Source organism: Garra rufa, chromosome 8, assembly GCF_049309525.1.
Source record: "Garra rufa chromosome 8, GarRuf1.0, whole genome shotgun sequence".
Lineage (NCBI taxonomy): Eukaryota > Metazoa > Chordata > Actinopteri > Cypriniformes > Cyprinidae > Garra > Garra rufa.
In genome coordinates this window covers 21,354,798-21,378,904 of record NC_133368.1, presented here as the reverse complement: position 1 = coordinate 21,378,904, position 24,107 = coordinate 21,354,798, and the positions used below count along the sequence as shown (strand labels likewise).

The 24,107-nt window shown below is 38.4% G+C and overlaps 1 protein-coding gene across 1 annotated transcript in view; it reads right to left on the bottom strand.

Annotated features, from left to right (window-relative positions):
- Positions 1 to 177: 177 nt before the first annotated feature.
- The window catches only part of man1a2 (mannosidase, alpha, class 1A, member 2), a 137,507-nt gene continuing 113,577 nt past the window's right edge, over positions 178 to 24,107 (bottom strand). Inside the window, exons 7-14 of the mRNA XM_073845986.1 lie at positions 21,378 to 21,472; positions 20,502 to 20,625; positions 20,330 to 20,423; positions 10,103 to 10,218; positions 9,799 to 10,018; positions 9,341 to 9,513; positions 2,451 to 2,566; positions 178 to 2,100 (exon numbers count right to left, since the gene is read on the bottom strand). Of these exons, the coding sequence (XP_073702087.1) occupies positions 1,968 to 2,100; positions 2,451 to 2,566; positions 9,341 to 9,513; positions 9,799 to 10,018; positions 10,103 to 10,218; positions 20,330 to 20,423; positions 20,502 to 20,625; positions 21,378 to 21,472 (1,071 nt within the window). The 3' untranslated portion in view covers positions 178 to 1,967. The remainder of the gene's footprint in view (positions 2,101 to 2,450; positions 2,567 to 9,340; positions 9,514 to 9,798; positions 10,019 to 10,102; positions 10,219 to 20,329; positions 20,424 to 20,501; positions 20,626 to 21,377; positions 21,473 to 24,107) is intronic.

Below are 24,107 nucleotides of genomic sequence, written 5' to 3'. Positions count from 1 at the left end.
TACTGTGAGAAACTAACCTGTGAATCTGAACTATGAAGAAAGACTTGACAATAATAGCTTGTTTTGTTTTATCTCGTTCACTTTTTGTAACATCTTTATTGAATTTGTGTGGCATTTTAAACATATTTACAATTATTGTTTTTTTTGTTCAGTAAAAATACAAATACAGAACACAGCTTTGTCAAAACCCACCCAGCCATAACAGGGAAGAGTGTTGGCCTGGGCTTCACTCACCATTAGTCAAAGTCATGTTACTGGGAGAAAACAAAAGAAAAGAAATGACACATACAGGAGCAGCCGGACACCACTGCTGCCATCTAGAGGGGAGGAGAGGACACGTCTCTATCGGACTGGGATGAGAGGTTTAGAAACTGAGGAACTGAAACCACAGGATATAAGGGGGGCTGATCGATGAAACCCAGCATCCCATCAATGGTGCTTGAGACTGATTCTCAGTTTCTTCATTAACCAAGATGAGAAAAATTATTCGCTTTTTCTTCTCTGGTCGACTACATGAGATATTCTGTGGATGTGATATTTTACACACTTGAAGAATAAAAAGAAAACATCAAATAGTCTGAGAGCTTAAGGCGGAGCAAAAAGACTGAATCAATAGTCATTAAAGGTCAGTTAAAGCAAAAAATAAATAAATAAAAACTAACATGATTGGCTGCAGGTCATGTTTAACCATCCGATATCAGAAATCTGCCACCACCGTGTTTCAGAAAAAAACATATCCAGGGTGTTTACACCCCAGGACTGAGATATGCATTTGACAAATGAAAACACATCCAGAAACTGGAATGAACAAAATAAGTCTTTGACTTCAGTTCAGGAGTATTCCCAAGACTAAAACATCAAACATCATGGGCTTCCTTGTTATATTCAAATACCTTGCGCTGTTTTTGTGTTTTATTTACTCTGGGTTTCTCATAAAGGGCACACAGTGTATTTATTTACTCTAAACCCCACATATATAAATCTCTACCTCGTTGGCTACGATTAGTGGTAAATCTTGGCTGTTGAAAGAATCTGGTCTGGTCTAACAGAGCGGCACCATCGACGAATGAAAACAAACGGCCGTGAGCATTAGCATCTACAGCACTGCGACTGCTCTCCAAAAGTTACAGTTACTGATTCTTTGTGTTGCAAAACCAAACACCAGCCCATCCGTGTTTCAGAACGCAGTATGAATGGCATTCACAATGGATGAAAAAACAAAAAAAAGATGGGAATGATGCAGAAAGCGCAGATTTCTGGAATGACGGTGGTGACTGTGTCACAGGCAGCAGCTGTTTAATAGCAGCACTTGTCCCTTTTTACCCGCTAACCTTGTTGGAGCGACTGTTCGAGAAAGAAATCCTAGAGAAAAGCACATTCCCGGGTGCCTCTGGCCTAAATTTGGCCTTAAGCTGGAGAAAGATTTCACAGGAGGTCACATCCAACATCTGCCATCTCCAGGAGCCCAGCTCAGAGAGTGAAAGGCTCTGAAGGCGGTCTGGTCTGAAAAGCATTTATCCATCATTTTGAAGTGATTGAGCGCTGAGCTGATGATATGAAAAGCCGCCAAAATTGAAAAGAGAGGAAAAAAGAAAAAAAAAAGAATGAATGAACTTGTTAAAATCCTTCCCCAGTGAGAAACACGCATCCATTGCAGAAGGTCTTTTAGTCCGCTAATGTTCGTACAGCCCAGTGGCCACAAGAGAGACAGAGAGAGACACAAGTGATCAATCCGGCGGTCTGTCCTTCGGAGAATATATGAGAGAGACATAGATAAAGAGAGTTCGGTCTGTTCCGGTCTCCTCCTTTCACTGCAGTCCCATGATTCACAGTCCAGTAGGAGACAGTGGTTGGTGGGTATAGTTCTCTCCTCTCCTTTGCACTGGCAGCTGCTGTCTTTCACAAGGAGGGAGGCGTATAGAAATGGGGCGAGCGAGGGGGGAGAACGCCCCCCCGGTGAGTCCGCTCTACCGCTGGGTCTCGCTGCCAGGCAGGGTGATGTTGCCCAGGTGCAGGACGGGCAGAGGGTGGGCCTCCGTGTTGAACACCCAGTTCTCAAGAGGGAGCAGCTCATCACCGGAGAAAAGTAGATAGAGATACCTACAAAAACAACAAACTGGGTCACAGATCTGATGTATCTGATTCAAACACATCTGGTGATGGAAAACTGCAGAGCTATAGTGAGGCCAGCAGGTGGCAGTAATGATTGGCTGTTTTTCTCTTCTCTGATTTACTTTGCAAATGCCACTTGGTTTAGCTGATAGTCACTGCTTTTCGGTTTTAGCCATATGCTGCATAGCTACCTTGATTACTATAGTAATAACTGAGCATTATTAGATTGCCTAATGGACAATAATAATGTGTACTAGCATAATGAACTGAAACGGTTTGTGTTATTACAGCAACTCAGCTTTAGCACATTGTGTTTTAATGAATGAAATGATGTTTACTTGAGCGTTTCAGCCAGGAAGAAGCTTTGCTGGACGTCATCGTAGGTGGGGTTGGAGGAGTAGACATCTTTAACACCAGAGAATCCTCCGCTCACTCGGCAGTATTTATCTATAGCCTGTAGAAAATATGAAGAAAGTTTCAGTCAGTAAGAGTTTTCTTGAGAAACGAATACTTATTCAGCAAGGATGCATAAAAATCTATTAAGGTTAATAATGTTTCTTGAGCACATAATCCGCATATTAGAATGATTTCTGAAGGATCATGTGACACTAAAGACTGGAGTAATGATACTGAAAATTCAGCTTTTGCCATCACAGAAATAAATGACATTATAAAAGTATATTCAAAGAGAAAATGGTTATTTCACAACCATACTGTTTTTACTGTATTATATTAGTGTATATCTTTCAAAAGCAAACAAAAAACCCAACCCCCAAACCTTTGAGCAATATTACAAATAATATTATATTTGTTCCTATGAGAACTATTTTTTGTTTACTGTTTTTTTCCCCTAAATTTTGTTTTACTTTTTATTTTATTAAATTTGTGAAAAATAAAGTATATTTGGTAAAACATCATGTTATAGTTCTTAATATATGTGAGAATATGAGAAATATCTTCACAAACATGATCTTTCATAGAGAAAAGAAAATCACAGCACCTGAGAATAACTTTTCAGGCAAAGGTTGTTAAAGGACTAGTTCACTTTATGTCTTTATTTTTTCAGTTAAAAAGAAATTAAGGTCTTTGAGGAAAACATTTCAGGATTTTTCTCCATATAGTGGACTTCAATTTGGAAATAGGAGTGTGCGATATATCATCTGCGATAATACCGTAATTGGTTTACCGACAAAACAAAACGTGATAAAGTCTAGTATGTATTCTTTCACTACGTCTCTGAGCAACATGACAGTGTTTCATTCCTGAATGAATCAACCGTTTAAATGATTTGGTTCAATCGCAATGACTCACTTACTAACAGCAACTTGCTGCCACCTACTGGCAGTTTTAATTTCACATTTAATGTATCTTTTCACTTTTTAAAATCATTTCAAATATAGCTGCATTAACGTGTAAATACATCTAAATGCCACTTCATATGCAACTTCTGCAAACATGAATTTTGCTGATACTGATTTAGTTCGTTTGGTAACAGCCTAAATGTATTATTATTATAATTGACTGATTAAATGTACGAATTAGACTCAAAAGATGCTGCACACATTTGACTTCACACATTACGTAATTAGTTTGGACAGGGCTGTCACGATTTCTCGATTAAATTTGAGTACTCTATTTAAAAAAACAACAACCTTTGATTGCATTTTGCCTGAGTTGAGTAACCGGCTAAATACCGGAAGTGGCGATTTCCATGGACGAGAATCCACACAAACTGTTATTATTTACATGTAGAGCGTATCAAACTCAACATATTGTTGCGCCATTTCATCAGATTTGTAAAGTAAATCATTTATAACGCAAACACATCAATACCTTAGATACGCAATACATCAATATCTTTCTCAATATGATAACAGTTCATCATGGTTTCAAAAAGCTTAAACCCTCGCTCTCCAATTACGCGATAAACTGTCAGAATAATTGTCAGATTACTAAATAAAAAATGAATTAACAAAAATAATCGTTAGTGACAGCCCTAACATTAGAAAGGTCATAAACGGTTACTTCTTAATTTGTGTACATTGGTTCAAAAAGCTAGGGTAGTGATAAAAAACTCCATCTCATTTTGCCCTCCAACTTTAAAATCAACCGACATCATTGCTTTACCTTTTTTTGTAAAGGGGGTTTGACTTTCTCTGCACGTTCTGCACAAATTGTTTAAAGAAAATGACTGATAGTTTTGCTCGATAAGACTCTTATTCCTCGGCTGGGATCAGAGCACTTCGAAACTGCAATTTGGACCTTTAACGCAATGGCTCTCATTGGATCTCATGGGGAAAAATCCTGGAATGTTTTCCTCAAAAACCTAAATTTCTTTTCAACTGAGGAAAGAAAGACAGGAACATCTTGGATGACATGGGAGTGAGTAAATTACCAGGAAATTTTTATTTTGGAAGTTCTTTAATTCTTTAAAAGATGCTTTAAAAGAGTTATGACTGTATGTTTTTGATTTGAATTATGCACATATCTTACATCAGTGAGGGTCAGACTATTGTTCCTAAATTCGATTAAACCATGTAATATCTTGCCGTTTCTAATAAAGCTGCACAGCTCAGTTCCAGATGTACTATTTCCTGTGCTTTAGCTCAGAAAGATTGTCTATATAGCATGTGCTATATCAAGTAAAACCCTGTCCTAATCGCCACTTTATGACTGCAAATCAAATCAATGCATGACTGCGTACTCATAGTAATGACAAGCCAAAAATAGAATATATACAAAGCCGCACTTTTTTTCTGGCCCTGTTCTCCAAGAGCCAATAATGCTCCATTAGTGCTGTTCCAGCCTCTGCAGGCAGGAGTGATGCAAGCCATCTGTGCCAGGAAAACAAGGCGTGATGTGCTCACATACCTGGAGCAGATCTGCCTGAAACAGCTGCTACACTGAGGACTCACCTCACATGGTTAGAATGCAACAGCAGCTGGCCTGATCCAGCCTCCTATGAACCCATTCAACAGTGATTCACTCAAAACTTTCAGCTTCATTTCCTCTGTTTTCCATTTAGATTGCCTTCATATCATCTAATATCTTTAAAACACTCATTTATACAGTATAATCATTAGCAAATCGAAACAAATTTCCATTTTTCCATACTGTACCTTCTATGTTGTGATGTTATAAAGTTTTTCATGGTTTCATTTTTTATTTAAACCAGAGGTGCCCAGTCTTTTTAAATTCTCCCCCCATTCCTTGAGAGATGAGGTCAATAAGATCATTACAAGCCAAATTTTGCCTACAAGCCCTAGTTGAGGTATCTTAGTAGTTTTAATATATGACCCTGGAGCACAAAACCAGTGATAAGGGAATTTTTTTTTGAAATTATGATTTAAACATCATCTGAAAGCTGCATAAATATGCTTTCCACTGATGTATCGTTTTTGTTAGGATAAGACAATATTTGGCAATCTGAGGGTGCAAAATATTGAGAAAATCTCCTTTAAAGTTGTCCAAATGAAGTTCTTAGCAATGCATATTACTAAACAAAAATTATGTTTTGATATATTTACGGTAGGAAATTTGCAAAATATCTTCATGGAACATGATCTTTACTTAATATCCTAATGGTTTTTGGGGTAAAAGAAAAATTGATAATTTTTGACCCATATATGTATTTTTGGCTGTTGCTATGAATATATTTGTGCTTACGAAATAGTTTTATGGTCCAGGGTCACATATCATTCCGAGACATAATTATACTATTTCTGCTATAAATACCAAATGAAGCCATTCATTTAGCCACTAACTGACTTCATCTTACTTTAGACATATGGTGAGAACTGGGAAAATCCTAACCAATCCTGTAAATGAGAGTGGACGCCAAACAGGTAAACACAATAGCATGTATCTACACCAAGAATAGTGATAGGAACGATAAAAAAGGGACAGTGAGACCCTGAGATTCTGGAAAGAAAGAGGTGCACACAGAGCTGGAGACAGAAAATGATAAAATTAGAAGAAAAAAAAAAAGAGCTGATAGCAACGAAAAAACTTTGGTGGCTGGGAACAAGTGAGCTTTATTCTGCTCTCTTTTTACAGGAATGGGAAGAGTGAAAATGAGGAAGGGAAGGAGAGAAAGAGCCTAGGCACCCAGCGGCTCATCAAAAGAAGCCCAATTGCAGTGCAACAGTACTGTACCGGCAGAACAATGACACCCAATCAGAGAGAAAACAATGACGTTCCATTCTCAGGAGCACTTTGAAACGGTTCTAAAAACACAAACACATTCCCTAAAAAACACAGCCCAGGTCTCGGCGGAATAAGAGTGACATGAAAATAAAGGGAAGGATGCATCTAAAAAACAGAGTGATGAACAGATACAGACGGAGAGGTACAGGACTACTACGAGCAGCAAAAAGATGCCACAGATAGAGCGACTGGGATTACAGATGGATATCAAAGTGATGAGATATGGTTTAGATACTAAGAACATCCTGTTCCGTACACACCGTCTGACCTTATTCTGTCTCTGATATCCGGCTGAACTCTGATGGCTGGAGATACCAGCCCTGGGCTGGGAGAAGCGAGTCAAACTTATGTGTGTTGCTCGTACCCTAGCTTAATGCTGGTGATTTTTGCACAGGCACCATTAAAAAAAAAGTGTGTTCTCTTACTGAGTTACACCAATATAAAAATTCTGACTGACTCAATAATAAATAACGACTTACTGTTAGTCGATGAGAAGAGGTTTGGTCGACCAAAATTTTATTAGTCGCTTAGTGGCTGAAAATAAATGTAAAAATCCACAGGAACTAGTAAGGTTAGCAGTCCACGACGGACAGATAATTAACGGCTGGTGTTTGTGGTAATACAGCACATCGGGCAGGACATCCAAATGCTAATCTATCATACAGTGACGATTGACCTCAAATATGGTTTATCATCTGAATTTTGTCAGTAGCCTAGCAGCAACTTTACATGGCTGCTCAAACTAATGATAACCTAGAAAAATGTGCGCTATTCAAGTGACTGTGCGGAGTGTGAAAGCAGAGTAGCACACTCACTGCATGACAGATGGAGGTGCTGGTGCGGTCACTTGCTCTTAAAATACTCCATTACTCATACAAATAAGATTAATACATCTTTCCAATCTGTTTGTGTGCACTCACGATAACAATGAAATGTTGTGCTTTTGTAAAATAATGAAAGCAAACAGGATGCGCTTTCTGACGTCTCTGTCTCTGTAAACTTAAAAAGTGAAAGTCATGACGTATTGTCGAGTCATTGGTGCTCTGCATTTAACCCATCCAAGTGCACACACACAGCAGTGAGAAGTGAACAAACACACACACACACACACACACACTGTGAACACACCGGAGCAGTGGGCAAGCCATTGCTCTAGCGCCCAGGGAGCAATTGGGGGTTCGTTGCCTTGCTCAAGGGCACCTCAGTCATGGTATTGAAGATGGAAAGAGCACTGTTCATTCACAATTCCCACCTTCAATTCCTGCCGGTGTGGGAATCGAACCGCCGACTTTCGGGTTACAAGCCTGACTCTCTTACCAGTAGGCCATGACTGCCCAACTCTGAAGCGTGAAGCTCCAAAACTCTGTGTATACTTGCCTTACAGACATGAAACATATCTATAGAGAGTGAAATGCCTACTTTCAAATGAACCAATTCAACTGGAAAACAAATAATCTCAGATTATGTAATCCGTATGAAACATGCATACAGGTGCATCCACTACTGTGGAGATGAGTTCAGATGAGTTAGTGTCGCCGGCTTCATCTCTTACATTGAAAACAGAAAGGACTAGTTTATCAATAAATTATTAAAATGTTAATGCTGCCTCCTCTGTGTTTTTACCTATATATTTCTTATCATTACTTCTGCTGGTGTGCTGTGGCAAGCTTCATGCATGCTTATTAGGCTATGTAGGCAATTGGCTAATTATTATGATTTAAGGGTTTATTAATAAATGCGACTAATGCTTAAAATGAATGACTATTAGTTAACCAGAAGAATCTTTAGTCGTGGGCAGCCCTAATTAAAATCTAGATGTGATGTGTATTGAACCTAGGCCTCCCAATATTATGAATGCAGAGTATGAAACATGGATAACCATGAGAGATAGTTGACATGATACAGTCCCTAAAAAAGAGATGGGACCTTTATTATAGAAAAACGGAAATCATTGTCATAATCTATGCTATCCCTTTAAATTGCCAGTAAACTCAGAAAGCAGTTAACAAAATATAATATAATATATAATATTCAATATTTAGTTTAAAGCACTCTTTTTTGAGTGTATTCCAATTCCTAGATTTTCCAATTAGCCACAATCTTCATTTTAATCTCTATAGTGATTTTTAAAGTGAACCCTAGGTATTAAGACTTGTATGGCCTAATATAATGTAAATGATGTCTTACTGAAATATGTAGTAGAAAACCCATGAAAGATTTACGTTGCACTCAGTGAGCTACAAGCGCTACATGGTGGAATTTTTACCGCATTACAACTCAGAAAATAAAATACTGATACAATTGCACAATGTGCGGCTTTTGGCTGTAATTTTCAGTCGAAGGGCAACAAGAGAAGCAATGTAAGTATTCACTGCTTTCCTAGAGATATAAAGAGGAGAAAAGAATGGGAAGATGCCTATGGATCAATAAAAGACCTGCGTCTTTGTTCTCTCCACTTTAGCCCTGATGCCTTTGAGGCGTTTAGTAGACCACAGCTACTGAAAGAGCTTACAAACGGCAGAGACAAGAAATGCAAGATGCCATCTTGGCAGGATGTAAACATGTAACAATTTTCTCAGGGCAGATTTTACTTGATATCCGGGGGCGTTTAGACTCCTTGTGGGGAAAAAAATCGATAGTATGACATTTGGTTTAAGCTTATCCTTATATACATCACCAACAGTTAGTTTTTTCAGTAACTGTGATCATTGTATCAGTATTTTATCAGGTGTGTTGCAGTAAAAACAGCAATAGGTAGCGCCAGTAGCTCACCAAATGCAACCAATTAACGTTATCTAAATAATGGTGCCCCCCATAGTCCAAAATATGTATGAAACGATGTGGATTTTTTAAAATATAAATCTTTCATGGGTTTTCCACTACACATTTCAGTAAGAGACATAATTTACGATATACTAAGTCTTAATACCCAGGGTTCCCTTTAAAATGTTACATATTATTACAATAATAAAAGTAAAATGAATAAACATTCAAATATTTATCACTGGAAAGAGATGCTGACCTGCGCTGCTTCCCAGCCCCACTGTCTGTATTTGGGGTCGTGGGTAAATCTCCACATGTACCAATACGTCTCGATGACCTCGGGCCTCAGGATATAGTACTTTTCGTTCTGTCTCACAGCCACTGCCTCCAGCCCGCTGTCAAACTTAAAGGCCTCTGGACCGAGCTTCAGCACTGCAAACAACAAAAGGTTTATGCGTTCAGTACCATTAGTTGAACCTTCGGCTCTCATGGTGCTATAAACGTGAAACTATCTGTCTGAGAGCTTGTTGTGGCTGAGCTGCAATCCATCAATGTCTTTCAGTCAAGTTGTTTGAAATAGATACGCCACACTCTGAAAATAACCTGTTACCATGGCAACAAAACCATGCTACAAATGAGATTTGAAGTCCAAAGATCCAATACGTTTTTTTTTTTATACCCTTCATCTCTCTCTCTCGCCCCCTCTGATTCACTAACCAGTGCGATCGTAGCTTTCGTGGCAGGTGTGTGCAATCTCTGCTCCGAGCTGCAGGTAGTGTCCAGCTTTATCATCCGGCGACCCATCAGCCCCCAGGGCAAACATGCCTCCAGCAAAGCAAGTCAGATGACCCATCTTGCGCTCCAAGTGTCCGTTTTTCCACTCCCCGATGAAAGTAAGGCCGCCGTTGGACTTGCGGATGAGGTGGCGCTCAATAGCCTTTAGAAAGAAAGAGAAAGAGAGAATGAAACTGATGCAGCACGAAACAACACACAAATTGCTATGGCAACAACGTGCCCTCACCTCAATGGCATCATCGTAGGTCTTGCGTGCCTCTGTGTCCGTTTTATCAGACATCAACCAGGCCTTCAAAAGGTACTCATAGAAACTATCACCTAAACCACCTACTGAGGTATGATCTGCAGAGCAAGAGAGAAACACAAGGATAAGCTTGATGAATGTCAGTTGCTGATGGTAAAAACAAAAATGACCAAACTTTCTAAAAAATGCATTCAACTGGAGCAAAGAAAAGCCTGTTATGATTCCAACGTGCTCAGTTTTGCTTATTCTGTCCAAAGCTCAGTCTTTTAATGTGCCTGAATGCTGCTATAAAAGTGTATTCAGGCTTGACACCGACCCTCATTACAATAAAAATGCGCAAGTGAGCATGTTTTTGTTGGCGTTTATTCAACGTGGACACACACCAGCACACACCTAATCACTTATAAACACAGCCATTGAGTGTGTGTTCTACTTTGACACAGCTAATGACTGCAGAGTGAGTGTGTGTAAAGTGTGAGTGTTTGACAGGCTGGGAGTCATTTGTGCTGGTAATGGCTCGTAATGGGAACCTACAACAGAACATGTAAACAATCTGTGTTGACTTGTCGGAGGGAGCTGTAGAAATTAAGAATGAAATATTGACGGCATGGACAGAAACAGAATATTAAAAAAGAGCCACTACAGTAGAGAAAATGAAATACTGTTTATCTTCACTGCTCAAAATTTGAATGAATATCAGCCGTAAGCATACCACTGCTTTACTAACAAGTTTGACAAAATATCCAAGGCATTTAAACAAAAACCTTTATTTTGTGGAAAACACAATGATCAAATTTAGAGAATAGTAACCACTGTAGCACAAAAGAAGACTGCAACTAAAATTTTGGAGGGTTACAGCTGTCAGAAATTAGTAGGAAGTGTAGGCCCGTGCTTTGAATGACTTCAGCACATCTGTAGTCTCAGGACATCACTAGTTTCTCAGACTGCGCCGGTGTGATCTTGGTCCACTCTTCTTCCACTCTCTTCCATAGTTTGGTAACTAGTGTTTTTTTTAGCTATAACTTTGTTGCTAAGGATCTTCAAGAGATTTTCAATTGGGTTAAGATTTTTTCAATGTCCTTAGCTTCAAGGAACTGCTTTACCTGTTTTGGGTAAAATTGCAGGCTGATTGGGAGATGAATACAGGGAAGGAACTGCACGTTGCTAAAGAAGGTCCTGATAAACATTTGCATTCACCTGCCACGTACAGTTGAGGTCAAAAGTTTACACCCCCCTTTCAGACTCTGCAAAATGGTAATAATTTTAGCGAAATAAGAGGGATTATACAAAATGCATGTTATTGTTTATTTAGTACTGACCTGAATAAGATATTTCACATAAAAGATGTTTACATATAGTCCACAAGATTTTTTTTTTTTTTAACATCCTCTTGATTCTTAATAGTGTGCTGTGACCTAAATGATCCAAAGCTGTGTTTTTTTGTTTAGTGATAGTTGTTCATGAGTCCCTTGTTTGTCCTGAACAGTGAAACTACCAGCTGTTCTTCAGAAAATCCTTCAGGTCCCACAAATTCTTTGGTTTTCCAGCATTTTTGTGTATCTGATCCCTTTCCAGCAATGGCTGTATGATTTGTCGCTAAGGATCTTCTTCGAGATTTTCAATTGGGTTTAGATCAGGACTCTGGGCCGGCCATTTCATTTTTTTAATGTCAAAGGGATGCATGTGCAACAATTAAAGAATGTTCAAATGCTCACTGATGCTCCAGAAGGAAAAAACGATGCATTAAGAGCCAGGGCTGAAAGCTTTCGAACAGAATGAAGATGTGTACATTTTTCTTATTTTGCCTAAATATCACATTTTTTTTATTTAAAGCTCTTAATGCATGGATTTCCCCCCCAAAATGTTGGAAAACCAAATAATTTGGTTAAAATAATTTGTGGGACCTGAAGGATTTTTCTGAAGAACAGCAGGTAGTTTAACTGTTCAGGACAAAAAAGGGATTCATGAAAAACTATCAAAAAAAAAAAAAAAAAAATCTATCCTCTATCCATCCATCCATCCATCCATCCATCCATCATCTATCTATGATTACCAAGATTTACATGGACGCTTGTTAACCCGTCTGGGGAACAGACAGGACACACAACACCCAAACGAGAACAGGAAGTGTGATATGTGCGGGAGGCAGAGGAGTGTATACTGTAGATTTGCTGTATATACTATCATGAACGAGCAAGGGAGGAGCCCATTAGCACTGTCACAGCTCATATCTGCCAAGGTTAGCGAGCTGTACTGCGTTCAGCCTGCTGAGAGAGAGCTAGCAGGGCAAACGTTCAGGAGATGAACTGCCAAAAGCCATTATAGAAGGTCTTTAGAGGAGACTAGGGGTGAAGAACAGATGCAGAGGTGATGTTTTACACAAGAGAGGTGTGAACACGCAAGTGACATGGCTAAAAATTGCATCTGCAAGAGCTGGTTTAAAAAGCAAGAGCTAAAGAAATCAACGAGGCAGCAACGAGGCAGGAGGCTGAAGCACTTTATGAGAGATCCTTTACAGAGACACTGAGACAAAGTAAAAGATGTATTTTATGCTAATGGATGCGAGGGACTGACCTGGTGGAGGCAAGACGTAGAAGCTGAGATGAATTATTCAATAGGAGAGAAAAAAAAGTGAGGTAGGGGAAAAAAACTAAAGAGAAAGTGAGAGAGAGAGAGAGACTGAGATGCCAATCACAGACCAGTTGTAAGTAACTCTTACTAGTCCGTCCTGCTGCAGGAGGCGGGACATGTTGGAATACGGGGGGGAAAAAAATTGTTGTTTACATTTTGAGTGTTTTTCTAGGCAAAAAATTTAAAAAAGAAGATTGCTTGAAAGTAATATTACACTTTTCCTTAACACATCATGGATATGTATCATTTACGCCCAAGGACAAACAGTGCAGGATGAGTTAGGTTAAGATTTAAGTGATTCCTGCCTTTGCATCGAATACTAATACCTAAATCTGGATAGAGCTACAAAAATGCGAAGCACAAAAAGAAAGAAAATTCAGAAAGAATGTGTGGATCTCGACAGGTTGAAAACAACAGAGAAGAAAACAAGCTGCCCAGAGACAGCAAAAGGAGAAGGAGAAAGAGAAAGAAGCGAATGTGTGTGCGAGCAGCACAGAAATGAAGATGGCAGAAATCACAATAAATATAATTAAATAAATATAGCTGCAAGCAGCGATTACCAGGGTTCAAGTGCTTTAAGGCTTTTAAGCACATATGCGAAAAGACATTATGTAGCAAGCTTTTTTTTTTGGAAAAACAGGTAATTTACCATCAAAATATTATGTTTTATAACGTTTATGACTGATCTCTTTAAAACTTTGCATGCTTGTTTCAGAATAACCTGTTGCATGTGCTCACCAGGTTTCAAGAAGTTTTGAGTTTTCCTTTAGGCTTTATAGGATTTTGGTTAAATTCGGACAGGCCCCTTTTCTAAACGATCCCGTTATAGCTTCCAGTGGTGTCAAAAGTATTCACATTCATTACTCAAGTAGAAGTATAGATACTAAGATTTAAAAAGACTTTTGTAGAAGTTGAAGTATCAACTCAAGCTTTTTACTCAAGTAAAAGTATAAAAGTACTGGTTTCAAAACTACTTAAAGTAAAAAAGTAAAAGTAATGTAAGGGAAAAAAATGCCATTAAGGACCAAAGCTTAGGCCGCGCCACAGGGGCCTATTGTGCACTACCCCACCTCCCCAAAAAACATTTCTAAAGGCCATAATGACTATGTTATATTAAAATGTTAATGTTGAAAAATTTGGAATGCACTAGGCTACCTGTTTTAGCTGCATATTTGCCCATTGAAAATAAACACATTTTATTACAATGCAAATAGGCTACATTAAAGAACCATAAATGTGTACTACTGAGCATTAACGTGTTTCATGGAGCGGAAGATATGATGAGTAGTTGCTGCCTATAAGTATTGTTATCGCAACATTGTCAATCGCGTTGTCAATCGCAAACTATTATTTATTCAAACGTCTTTCTATCAAACTACCTACTATAGCTTCATTTGCAGAGGATGAAGAGAAAGCACCCGTTTGATAAATAAGCAAGTAGTCGAGAAATAATAACTTGTAAGAAATCATCTTTTTTGAGTAATGACCCGAACACTGGCTATATCCTTGCTGGAGTGCAGGGCTGGACTGGGGTTAACATTTGGCCTTGGACAAATCCAGCCCATCCAGCCTACAAGTTCCCCCGTGAGTTTTGTTGGATTATAGGGCCTTTAATTAAAGTAAATAAATGAATGAATAAAACAGGACAGAATCAAATAATGTTAGATACTGAATTCAAATGCGACTTTAATTAATAATTTATAAAATTAATAATGCATTTTTGTCACATAAAAATGCATGCAGTAAAGCATTGATTTTGAGCTAGAATGCAGGACTTTTATTGCTAAGAAATTCTGTAAAAATTACTTACTTTTGTAGAACACAAAAGATATTTTGTAGAATGTAACCAAACATATTTGTTTACCCTTGATTTCTACTCTATAGACACAATTTTTGAATTTCTCAAAGTATCTTCCTTTATGTTCCACAGAAGAAAGAAGTTCATACAGGATTGAAATTACATGATGTTGAGTAAATAATGAAAATTTGTATTTTTGGGTGAACTGTCCCTTTAAGAACTTTAATATGTATAGTAACACCTCATTTATATAAGGCACTGATATTTATCTTTAATCAGGCTCTTACTGAATTAACATTTTACTCCAATTAAAATGAATTACAACTTAATATTTAAAAAGAAAGAAATTATTGCTTAAAATCCAGATATTAACTGACTAGTATTAGTAAGATGTCGTCACAAGAATAAAATTACAATGGTTATGTTTCTTTTAATAATTCATAATAATAAACTATGAAATTTTTAATAAAAAAATGACAGTAATTATGTATTGACGTTTATCACTTTACCTCCTCATGCAGCTGTTTTCAGCAGCCCAGCAGAACCTACAGAACCTTTAATGTTCTCATATCACACAACTGCCAAACACAATTCTGTGTTAAATCTAAATGCGTCAAGCAACTTGAACTTGCGCTATTTATCACTTTGCATTTGACTGATTCCGCCACGTCACACTTTTGGACTATTTGCAGTTTCGAATGTCATTTAAAATAGCGCATAATATGCGGGAGGTCTGCCTCTCTTCGGCGATCGGCCCACCGGGAATGTCCCGGTTCTCCCCGATGGCCATTGGCCAGGAGTGTGACGTGATTTGTGTCATGTCACGTGCAGGTGTGATGGATCGTGTACAAACCAATAGGGTGTCGGAATGGTATATGTTTATACTTCTCATCCAACCACAACCAAATTCACTCTATGTGGATGGCGCAATTTATCTGGATAGTTTTTTTTTTTTTGAACGATGACATGAATGAAAACTAGCCGAAAAGAAATAGGAGTAACGAGTCTATTTTTAAAATGTAAGGAGTAGAAAGTACAGATAATTGCGTGAAAATGTAAGGAGTAGAAGTAAAAAGTCGTCTGAAAAATAATTACTCCAGTAAAGTATAGATACTCAAAATTTCTACTTAAGTAAGGTAACGAAGTATTTGTACTTCGTTACTTGACACCTCTGATAGCTTCCCAAAGGGTAAACTTCAACATTTTTTTGATAATTATTGACCTAGAGAGTCTAGAGAATTGTTCTGCAGTGTTTCCAGATTCCAAAAAACCTAGGACTAGTTCGCAAAAGTAAGTTTTTTACATCTCAATTATTTAATAAACGATTTGATTGACAGCAGTGGTTCTAAAGGCAAAGTTGTCTAGAATGAGGAGTTCTGACATATGATACGAATATTGCGGGTATGTGTGAAAAACCGTGCAATGCACAATTAATTGCGCTCTTGATAAATGTGATATCGGCCCCCAGTGGCCGAGTTCTTTCAAATTTTTCACAGACCTTTGGGGCAGTGAGTCAAACAGGCCCACCGAGTTTCGTTTCAACTGACTCAAACTTCATCTGCCAATGGCGGCCATGTTTTTTTGAGATACGCAAATGTCCTTATAGACACACTTGTGGCACTTTGGACCAAGACTGTGCACAGCGAGTTTCATGTTGATAGGACAAATGGTTGCATAGATATAGCCATTCTTAAGTTTTCCCCCCTCTCGTAGCACCACCAAGTGGCCAAGCTCTGCAATTTTTGTCCCGCAACCTCAGATTGAGCTCTTACATAAGTGTAGTAAGTACTTAAGTATTTAAATAAGTGCATTTTAGTAAGTGGCCCTGCCCCTTTCAAACGTTTTGGTGAGTCGAAAGTTTTACTTTTTTTTATTTATAATTACTGATATTCGCTCTCCAAAGAACCCTTCTGCACTGGTTTGGTTCTGATCATCTGAAAAACCTAGGACTAGTTTGCAAAAGGTTTTGCAAATACCCCAAAATTTTGGCTCACGGTTGAATCTGAGGCATGCGTTTTGTCCGTTGTAAGCCAAGGATTCCAACATTCGATCGCTGTAGCGCCACCGTCAGGCCGATTGGGGCGAGCCTTGGTGACGTTGTTGGCGGTGTGAGTACTACCATCCCTCCAAGTTTCAAGTCTCTACGACTTACGGTTTGGTCTGCATGATCAGTTTTACGCAGAAATTGCTGATTCGTGACCATTTTAACAATTACAATAAGGTTTCAGCGATACATGCTTGAACCACTAAAAAAAAAAAAAACACTATCAGTGATTAAGATGGTGAATAATACATAAATGGTGCAGGCTGATGTGCAGACACAGGAAAAAAAAAAAAAAAAAAAGCAATGGCAGTGGAAAGACTGATTGAAGCAGAGACACTTCAGACTCATAAACTCCCAAAAATCCCAGTCAGACTCCCATAAACCGTCTGGGCCTTTATTTCACAGCCTCTTCTGGCACCGCTGCCAGTCATCGAATGCCTGGATTTTCACTTCTGCCAATCAAAAACAACTCCCTAACGGCCTCCCGCTGAAAAGTAAATGTACTCGAAGCCTTTGAATAAAAAACAACAGGGTGGATTTGAGTAACAATCAAAGATGCAGGCAGGAAATCTCTACAGAGAGACTTGGCCGACAGCAAGCGGACAGGTCATGGATAGAGAATGATGGGATGAGGAGGAGATGTGGATCTAAAATCTAAAGGCCCCTGGAGGTGATGCTGTAGAGACGTGGAGAGAACTTAGTTCACACAAAAACAAAAGTGTTGCCATCATTTATTCTCCCATCCTACTTGCACAGCACATAAAAGGAGATGCTTAGCACAATGTCCAAACTGATCGCGATTCACATTAATCGTATGGGGAAAAAAAGCATCTTGAATGCATTTCTAAATGTCTTTTGTGTTCCACACAGGAAAGAAAGTCATTTGAAATGTGATGAGGGAGAATAAATGAATTTTTGGAACTGTCCCTTTAAGGGTCCATAGGGCAGACGCAGTGTGGGAGGGGAATAATACTCTGCTGTAATGGCCTGTCACTCACGTCGCGTTTTCATTTAGAAAATAGATCTCTAGTGCACCTTAATTACATTCTACCCCTTCGGACACACACACACACACACACCCACCATCACACTTTGCTGGAATTTAGTCTTTTTGTGTGTGTGAGCGTTTGCTCGCAGTGGGTTGATCAGGTTTAGCCTTTAGACGCAGGGCACTAATTAAATCCTCATCTCTCTCAGTAATTAAGAGTTGGTTAAAACACAGTGGAGTGTTTTCACTACACGTAATCACTAATTAGATATAAAGAAAGAAACGTCCTTACACCCCATCTTTATTAAAGCTCGTTGATCAGTGAGATGAGGATAAGCTGCCATTGTCGTCATTCACATTTTTAGAAGAATAAATCCTGGCAGAGGGATTATGAAAATCATCTGTGTCTATAAAAGGCTTTATAGAGTGGTATTTCGGATCCTCCATTTGATCGGAATCTCTTCTTACGATTACCGCAGCAATAAGAATACAGAAACAGGGCTCAGAAATAGGAATGGCCTGCTGGGCCGTAACCAGTGTGAGAGTGTTTTTAGACTGGCAAGTTGTGGTACTCTCGTGAATGTGTGTCGAAGACTGACAAGGGAGAGATTGTTGCATTGTTGGAAAAAGTTGTTATCTTTGTTTTCGTTGCGCACAAAAAGTATTCTCGTAGCTTCATAACCTTCAATTGAACCACTGATGGGCCTTGAATGTGTCAGTTGCATTGCTGTCTATGCAGGGTCAGAAAGCTCTCAGATTTCATCAAAAATATCATAATATGTGTTCTGAAGACAAACAAAGCTCTTCCAGGAACGACATGAGAGTGAATACTCTAATAGTTAATGACAGAATTTTCAACATTTATAATAGCAATTTTTTTTTTAAGAATCAAAATGATTTTGCTATTTTATGACTTTATAGCTATAATAGTTTTACAGAAATTACTGCTCAAATATAAATTTAATATAATAATTTCAATAAATTATAATTTACTAAATGTCTAAAAAAAATTTAATTTATACAATTTATAAAAAATTACATTTATGAATAATTATAAAGAATTTGAATCAAATAGTTTATTAAAATAAAAACATAACGCAAAATACAGACAATAAAATATAATAATTGTGTAATATAATACATTTAATTCTGGCATAGTAATTAAAAACTAAACCTAAATAGAACAACTATATATTGGACATACTTTAAGCTTAAAATACATACTCGACCTTCACTTGAATGCTCCTGACTCAAAGGCTGTATCCGAAATCGCCCCCTATACCCTCATTCACTATTACGACTCTCAGAGGGAATTATGGGTATTCTCTAGCCATTAAGTGTACATCGGTTTTACACTTGTTTTTGCGGTGCATTGCGGGATTGAATGAGTGCACTCAAGAACGTCCACTATGGTTTCGGACACCACTACAAATGGCTGTCCCCTCAAATAGTGCCCTATTTAACGGTATAGGGGAGATTTCAGATACAGCCAAAGACTTTTCCAAACAATACACAGCCTTAATGTCTACATTTCTTGTTTCGGTCAAAATATAAGGCAGCATTTCATGCAGGGTTGCCAGGTCTGTGTAACAAAACCAGTCCAATTGGCACTCAAAAGTAGCCCAATCAAGGCCAAAACTAGTGTCTCAATAGTGTTCCATGCAAAATCATGAAATCAAAATTGAAGTTTTTTAACTTTTAGTATGAATATGTAAGTCTAAAGGTAATAAGTATATACCTTATAATGACAGACGCATTCAAAACTTTTCTAACTTCTGCCAATATGGATCAACAATTTTCAGCTTCAGCTTCTCATTAAACTTTCTGTCCAATCAAATGCTCTCTAGAATTCAAAGCATCCCCGCCCCCTACATTATAAATAGACGCTGAAGCTGTGGCTGAAATCGATCACTTGTTCACAGAATTAGTATTTTCTGTACGGTGAATGGCATGTAGTGCACTATATAGGAGGTTGGGAACAATTCAGACAGTGTAAATATCTGTTTTTGGCTGGTTTTGCTTTGTGTCACACAAACTGCCGCAGCGTGCACACACATTCTGCTCTGGTCCAAAGACATGATGGCACGGAGCTGATCATATTCTCGAGTTGGCGCAGACCATAAAATGTATCCGACCCATTTGAATTCTACACAGAATGCTCTTTTGTGGCTGTCACACGCTGTCAAATATGGCTTTAGCCAGCTCAACAGCTCTGGCCCAAGCTGTGATATAAACAAAATGCTATTGGCCATTTTAAAAATTGCTTGCTTGCTATGTCCCACCCTGTTACAGTTGAATTTACGTCAACACATTGAATAACATTGTTTGTTTCAAAGGACTTCAGTGGACCCAGTGGAAAAAGGAAAAAAATAGCAGCAGTATAAAAGCAGCCCAATTCCGCAGGAAAACCATGGACTTGGCAACGCTGATTTCATGTATCATTCATGAACACAGTAGTCCCAGAAAAAAGTTTATAGAAAGACAAATTCATCTAAGACAGTCTAAGAAAAATCTGTTTTATTCAGTGCTAGGAAATACTAATAGGCAATTCTTTCACATACTTATAAAGCATCAATTCATCCAACTGTTGTGTGTGCAATCTATTTTTTTTAATCCATCACAGCATCAAGTTCATGTTGTGGGTGTCCGTAACCCTCGTTATTTCATACAGTGTGAGAATTCACAAAACGCCTTTGTAAAGTGAGAGTTGCTCGTGCAGCATGGAGGATGTTAGTGGGAGGTACTCACGCTGGCCCCAGCGTCCTGTGCGTGGGTTCAGGTAGTTGGGGTAAAGCCCATTGGGTCTGTCCATCTTAGCCAGCAGCTTCCGTATGTGCATCACCTAAACCAGAACACAAACACAGTTCACAACAGGACACAAGGGATGAGAGTTACACAACACTCATTCACCCGAGCGTACCTTTTGATAGTAGGCAGGGTTTCCGGTCAGATATGTCAGATGCACAAACTCCATGTGCAGTGTCCCGAACTCAGCCAGAATACTGCTTCCAGCTGACGCCCAGCCCCAGTTACGGCCCACTCCGCTGAAACAGACAGAAGGAAACACCAATGACATTTACGTACAGTATGTTTCTTACTATCCTTAGGCACACATCGACCTTTATATGTTTGTAGCGTGTAGACAATGAAGAATTACAGCAGGCTCATTTAAGTCAAACTGCTTAAACGGATTCACTGCTGCCCATCATTCCTCCGTCAAGTCCCAATATCCTGCGCTCTACTTGTACCTCTCATTTCCATTCCGAATGTATCCACAGCATTCACTTAGAGTGTGTGTGTAGCCTGTGAAAGGCTGCTCTACATGAATGGCGATTAATAAAACACAGCGTCGTTCTTCCCCTCAGGATTAAAGACACCCAAAATGCGGTGGTCTCGTCTGTTCGCGAGCAATTTCTTCTAAACACCCAATTAATTCACAAAAGCCGTGTCAAGCTGGATTTGACCCTCCTACCTCCTTAAACACAAAAAAACCCTTAATGTACATTCACAATGCGCTCTGCAGATTAATTGTGCAATTTTCATTTCACTCTAATGAAATTATGTGGAAAGTCGACTTAAACAGGAAGAAAGCCACAGGGACTTTCGTAGACGCACAAGGTCTAACAGCCTGCCATTATGTGGCGGCCCCCATCAGGACAATGAGTGGAGGACAGACAGCATGGGAAATAAGAGGCAGGGAGAGAGAGAGAGAGAGAGAGAGAGAGAGAGAGAGAGAGAGAGAGAGAGAGAAAAGGACGGACGAAGGTGTGAAAGAGAAGGTGTGTATGGAACATACCTCTTCAAATTGACCATGGCCCAAGGGATGCCTGTTGGGGTGTTGAAGGCAGGAAGCAGCTTTTCTGCCAGCTGGACAGCCTTCACCTTAAAAACCTAGAAGAGACAGAGACATACAGAGAAGAGAAATAAATTATGAACCAAAAGGGAGACAAAGCAAAGCACACAGGAGGACAAAGAATCAAGTCAGCTCTAGGGAATTAAAAAAACAACAATACTGTGTGGGTGAAAATGTGTCAGGGCCTTTTTTATTATTTAGATTCAGTGTGAAAAAACAATTATTCTTACACAGTTACATAATGAAAATATAGCCTATTCAGGACAATCAAGATTTATTCTTCAAACATCTCTTTGTCATAGCAATTCCAGTTATTTTCAAAGCTGATTATTACTCCTGTTAACATTTTCTGTATAATGAAAGTTTAAGTAGACAAATACTACAATGACACTTGCATGCCATAAATATTAACAAATTGAAATAATGAAATAATATACATGCCATTTACAAATAAAATAATGTGCACTGCCATTCAATTACTGGAAAGACTTTTTTTTTTGAGAAAGAAAACAAAGCTTTGAATTGTTGTGTAACAGGAAAAAAGTTTTAAATAAAGGCTTTTTATGGTTTCCACAAACATGTGAAGCAGAAATAATTTGAGCATTAGTATGAAATGTTTCTTAAGCACCAAATCAGCATATTGAAATGATTTCTGAATGAACATGTAACACTGAAGACTGACGCGAGTGATGAGTGATGATGCTGAAAATTCAGCTTTGCCATCACAGGAATAAAATCCTTGAAACTCAAGGCTCACACAGATTTTAAGAAGTCATTTTTATTAAATTTCTTTTTTCTTTGATACAGCACGAGGTGAAAAGGTTCAGTTTTACTTTAGCATAATCAATGGCATAGTTTAACTCCATGTGGCTCACTGGGGGTTGGTACCACATCCTGAAATTTATGTACATGTTCAAGTTGGACAAGTTGGACCCATTACTGTCATGTGCTCACTTTAAACACACTGCAAGTAAAAACTGACTCACTATCCTCTATATGTGACCCTAGACCACAAAACCAGTCTTAAGTAGCATGTATATATTTGTAGCAAGAGTCAAAAATACATTGTATAGGTCAAAATAATAGATTTTTCTTTTATGCCAAAAATCATTAAGATATTAAGTAAAGATCATGTTCCATGAAGATATTTTGTAAATTTCCTACCTTAAATATATCAAAACTTAATTTTTGATTAGTATTACGCATTGCTAAGAACTTAATTTAAATGCAACTTTCTTCAATATTTTGATTTTTTGCACCCTCAGATACCAGATTTTCAAATAGTTGTGTCTCGATCAAATATTGTCATATCCTAACAAACCATACATCAATGGAAGGCTTTATTCATTATATGACCCTTATGGTTTATTTTTTGTGGTCCAGGGTCACATATATAAATTAAAAAACCCCAAACTTCACAGTAGTAATACTTTTTCCAATGGGGTGGATTTAATGAGAATTGGTAGGGGCACATTTGAAGGTTTTCAATTATGTTTTTCAAACTGACACAATGCAATAAAATAAAATAAATAAATAAATAAATAACCAAATGGCTATAAAACAGGCTTCATTTTCTTTTCTCAAAACAATATTGTGTTTTTATTTTGAGGTAAAATATATGACCTATACTTGGTCTTGCTGATGGGTTTTGTGAGATTCACCCCTGCAGCCCGACTAACGCTACAGACTCTGACTGAAGGGATAAAATCTGTCCACAAAGTCAGCAGAGGGGAACTGACGCACATACACACACACACAGAAAGAGAGAGAGACACATTTGAGGCAGAATAAATACCCAATGAACAACACACCTGAATGTGTTTACTCACTAACTGTCAGAAGAGAGATGATGCACTGGGGTTTGTTTGGCCTCGTCATAAAGTTCAAATTTCGAACTGAGACAACCTTTTCAGGCCACTGCAGTTTAACAACAACTACTGCTGCAGATGGACACATTCAAAGCAAAAGACGAGCATATCAATGACAATATGATTGAACAACGTGTTCTTGTCTTGAGGGTGATGACAATTTGTTATTTTTTGTTTTGTTTTTTTAACCATCCAGATTGCTTCAGGTGGTTTGTTCCTGCAAAAAAAAAAAAAAAATCTGCTTTGGATAAAAGCATCTCTTGAATACACAAGTCCATTTAGATGCTTCATGAACATATCAGCATAGACAGAAAGAAAGACTTTCCAATATCTTTCCAACAGTGCAGATTATTATTAGAGTCGTCGATGGCAAATGTGTACCAATCAATATTTTATTTCTCTCACAACAGTACTGTGTCATCATCATTTCGGCAAGACTGTCTGACTACAACTCTTGCCATCCCACCAAGTGCTTTTGAGCAAAAATGGCTTGAAAATATCTAGCGCTGATGACTCACAGCCAGACTCCTCTAAGCAGGGTAAGATCTGTTGCTCATGTCAGAGCGGGAGCTGTACGGTTGATCGTGTTTTTAGGGCCGAAGATAGAATGAAGCCGTAGCAGAAAAAAAAAAAAAAAAAAAGGCCTCTGGTACAGCTGCCCCAGCCACTGCTGAGGATTTTATTTCTGGCCCGTCTTACAGATGTTTATGTGGAGTCTATTAAAATGCACTCCAATTCTCTAAAATAGATGTGTGAGGAATGTACACAACCTTTGGAATATTTCTGATACACACACAAAAATAGC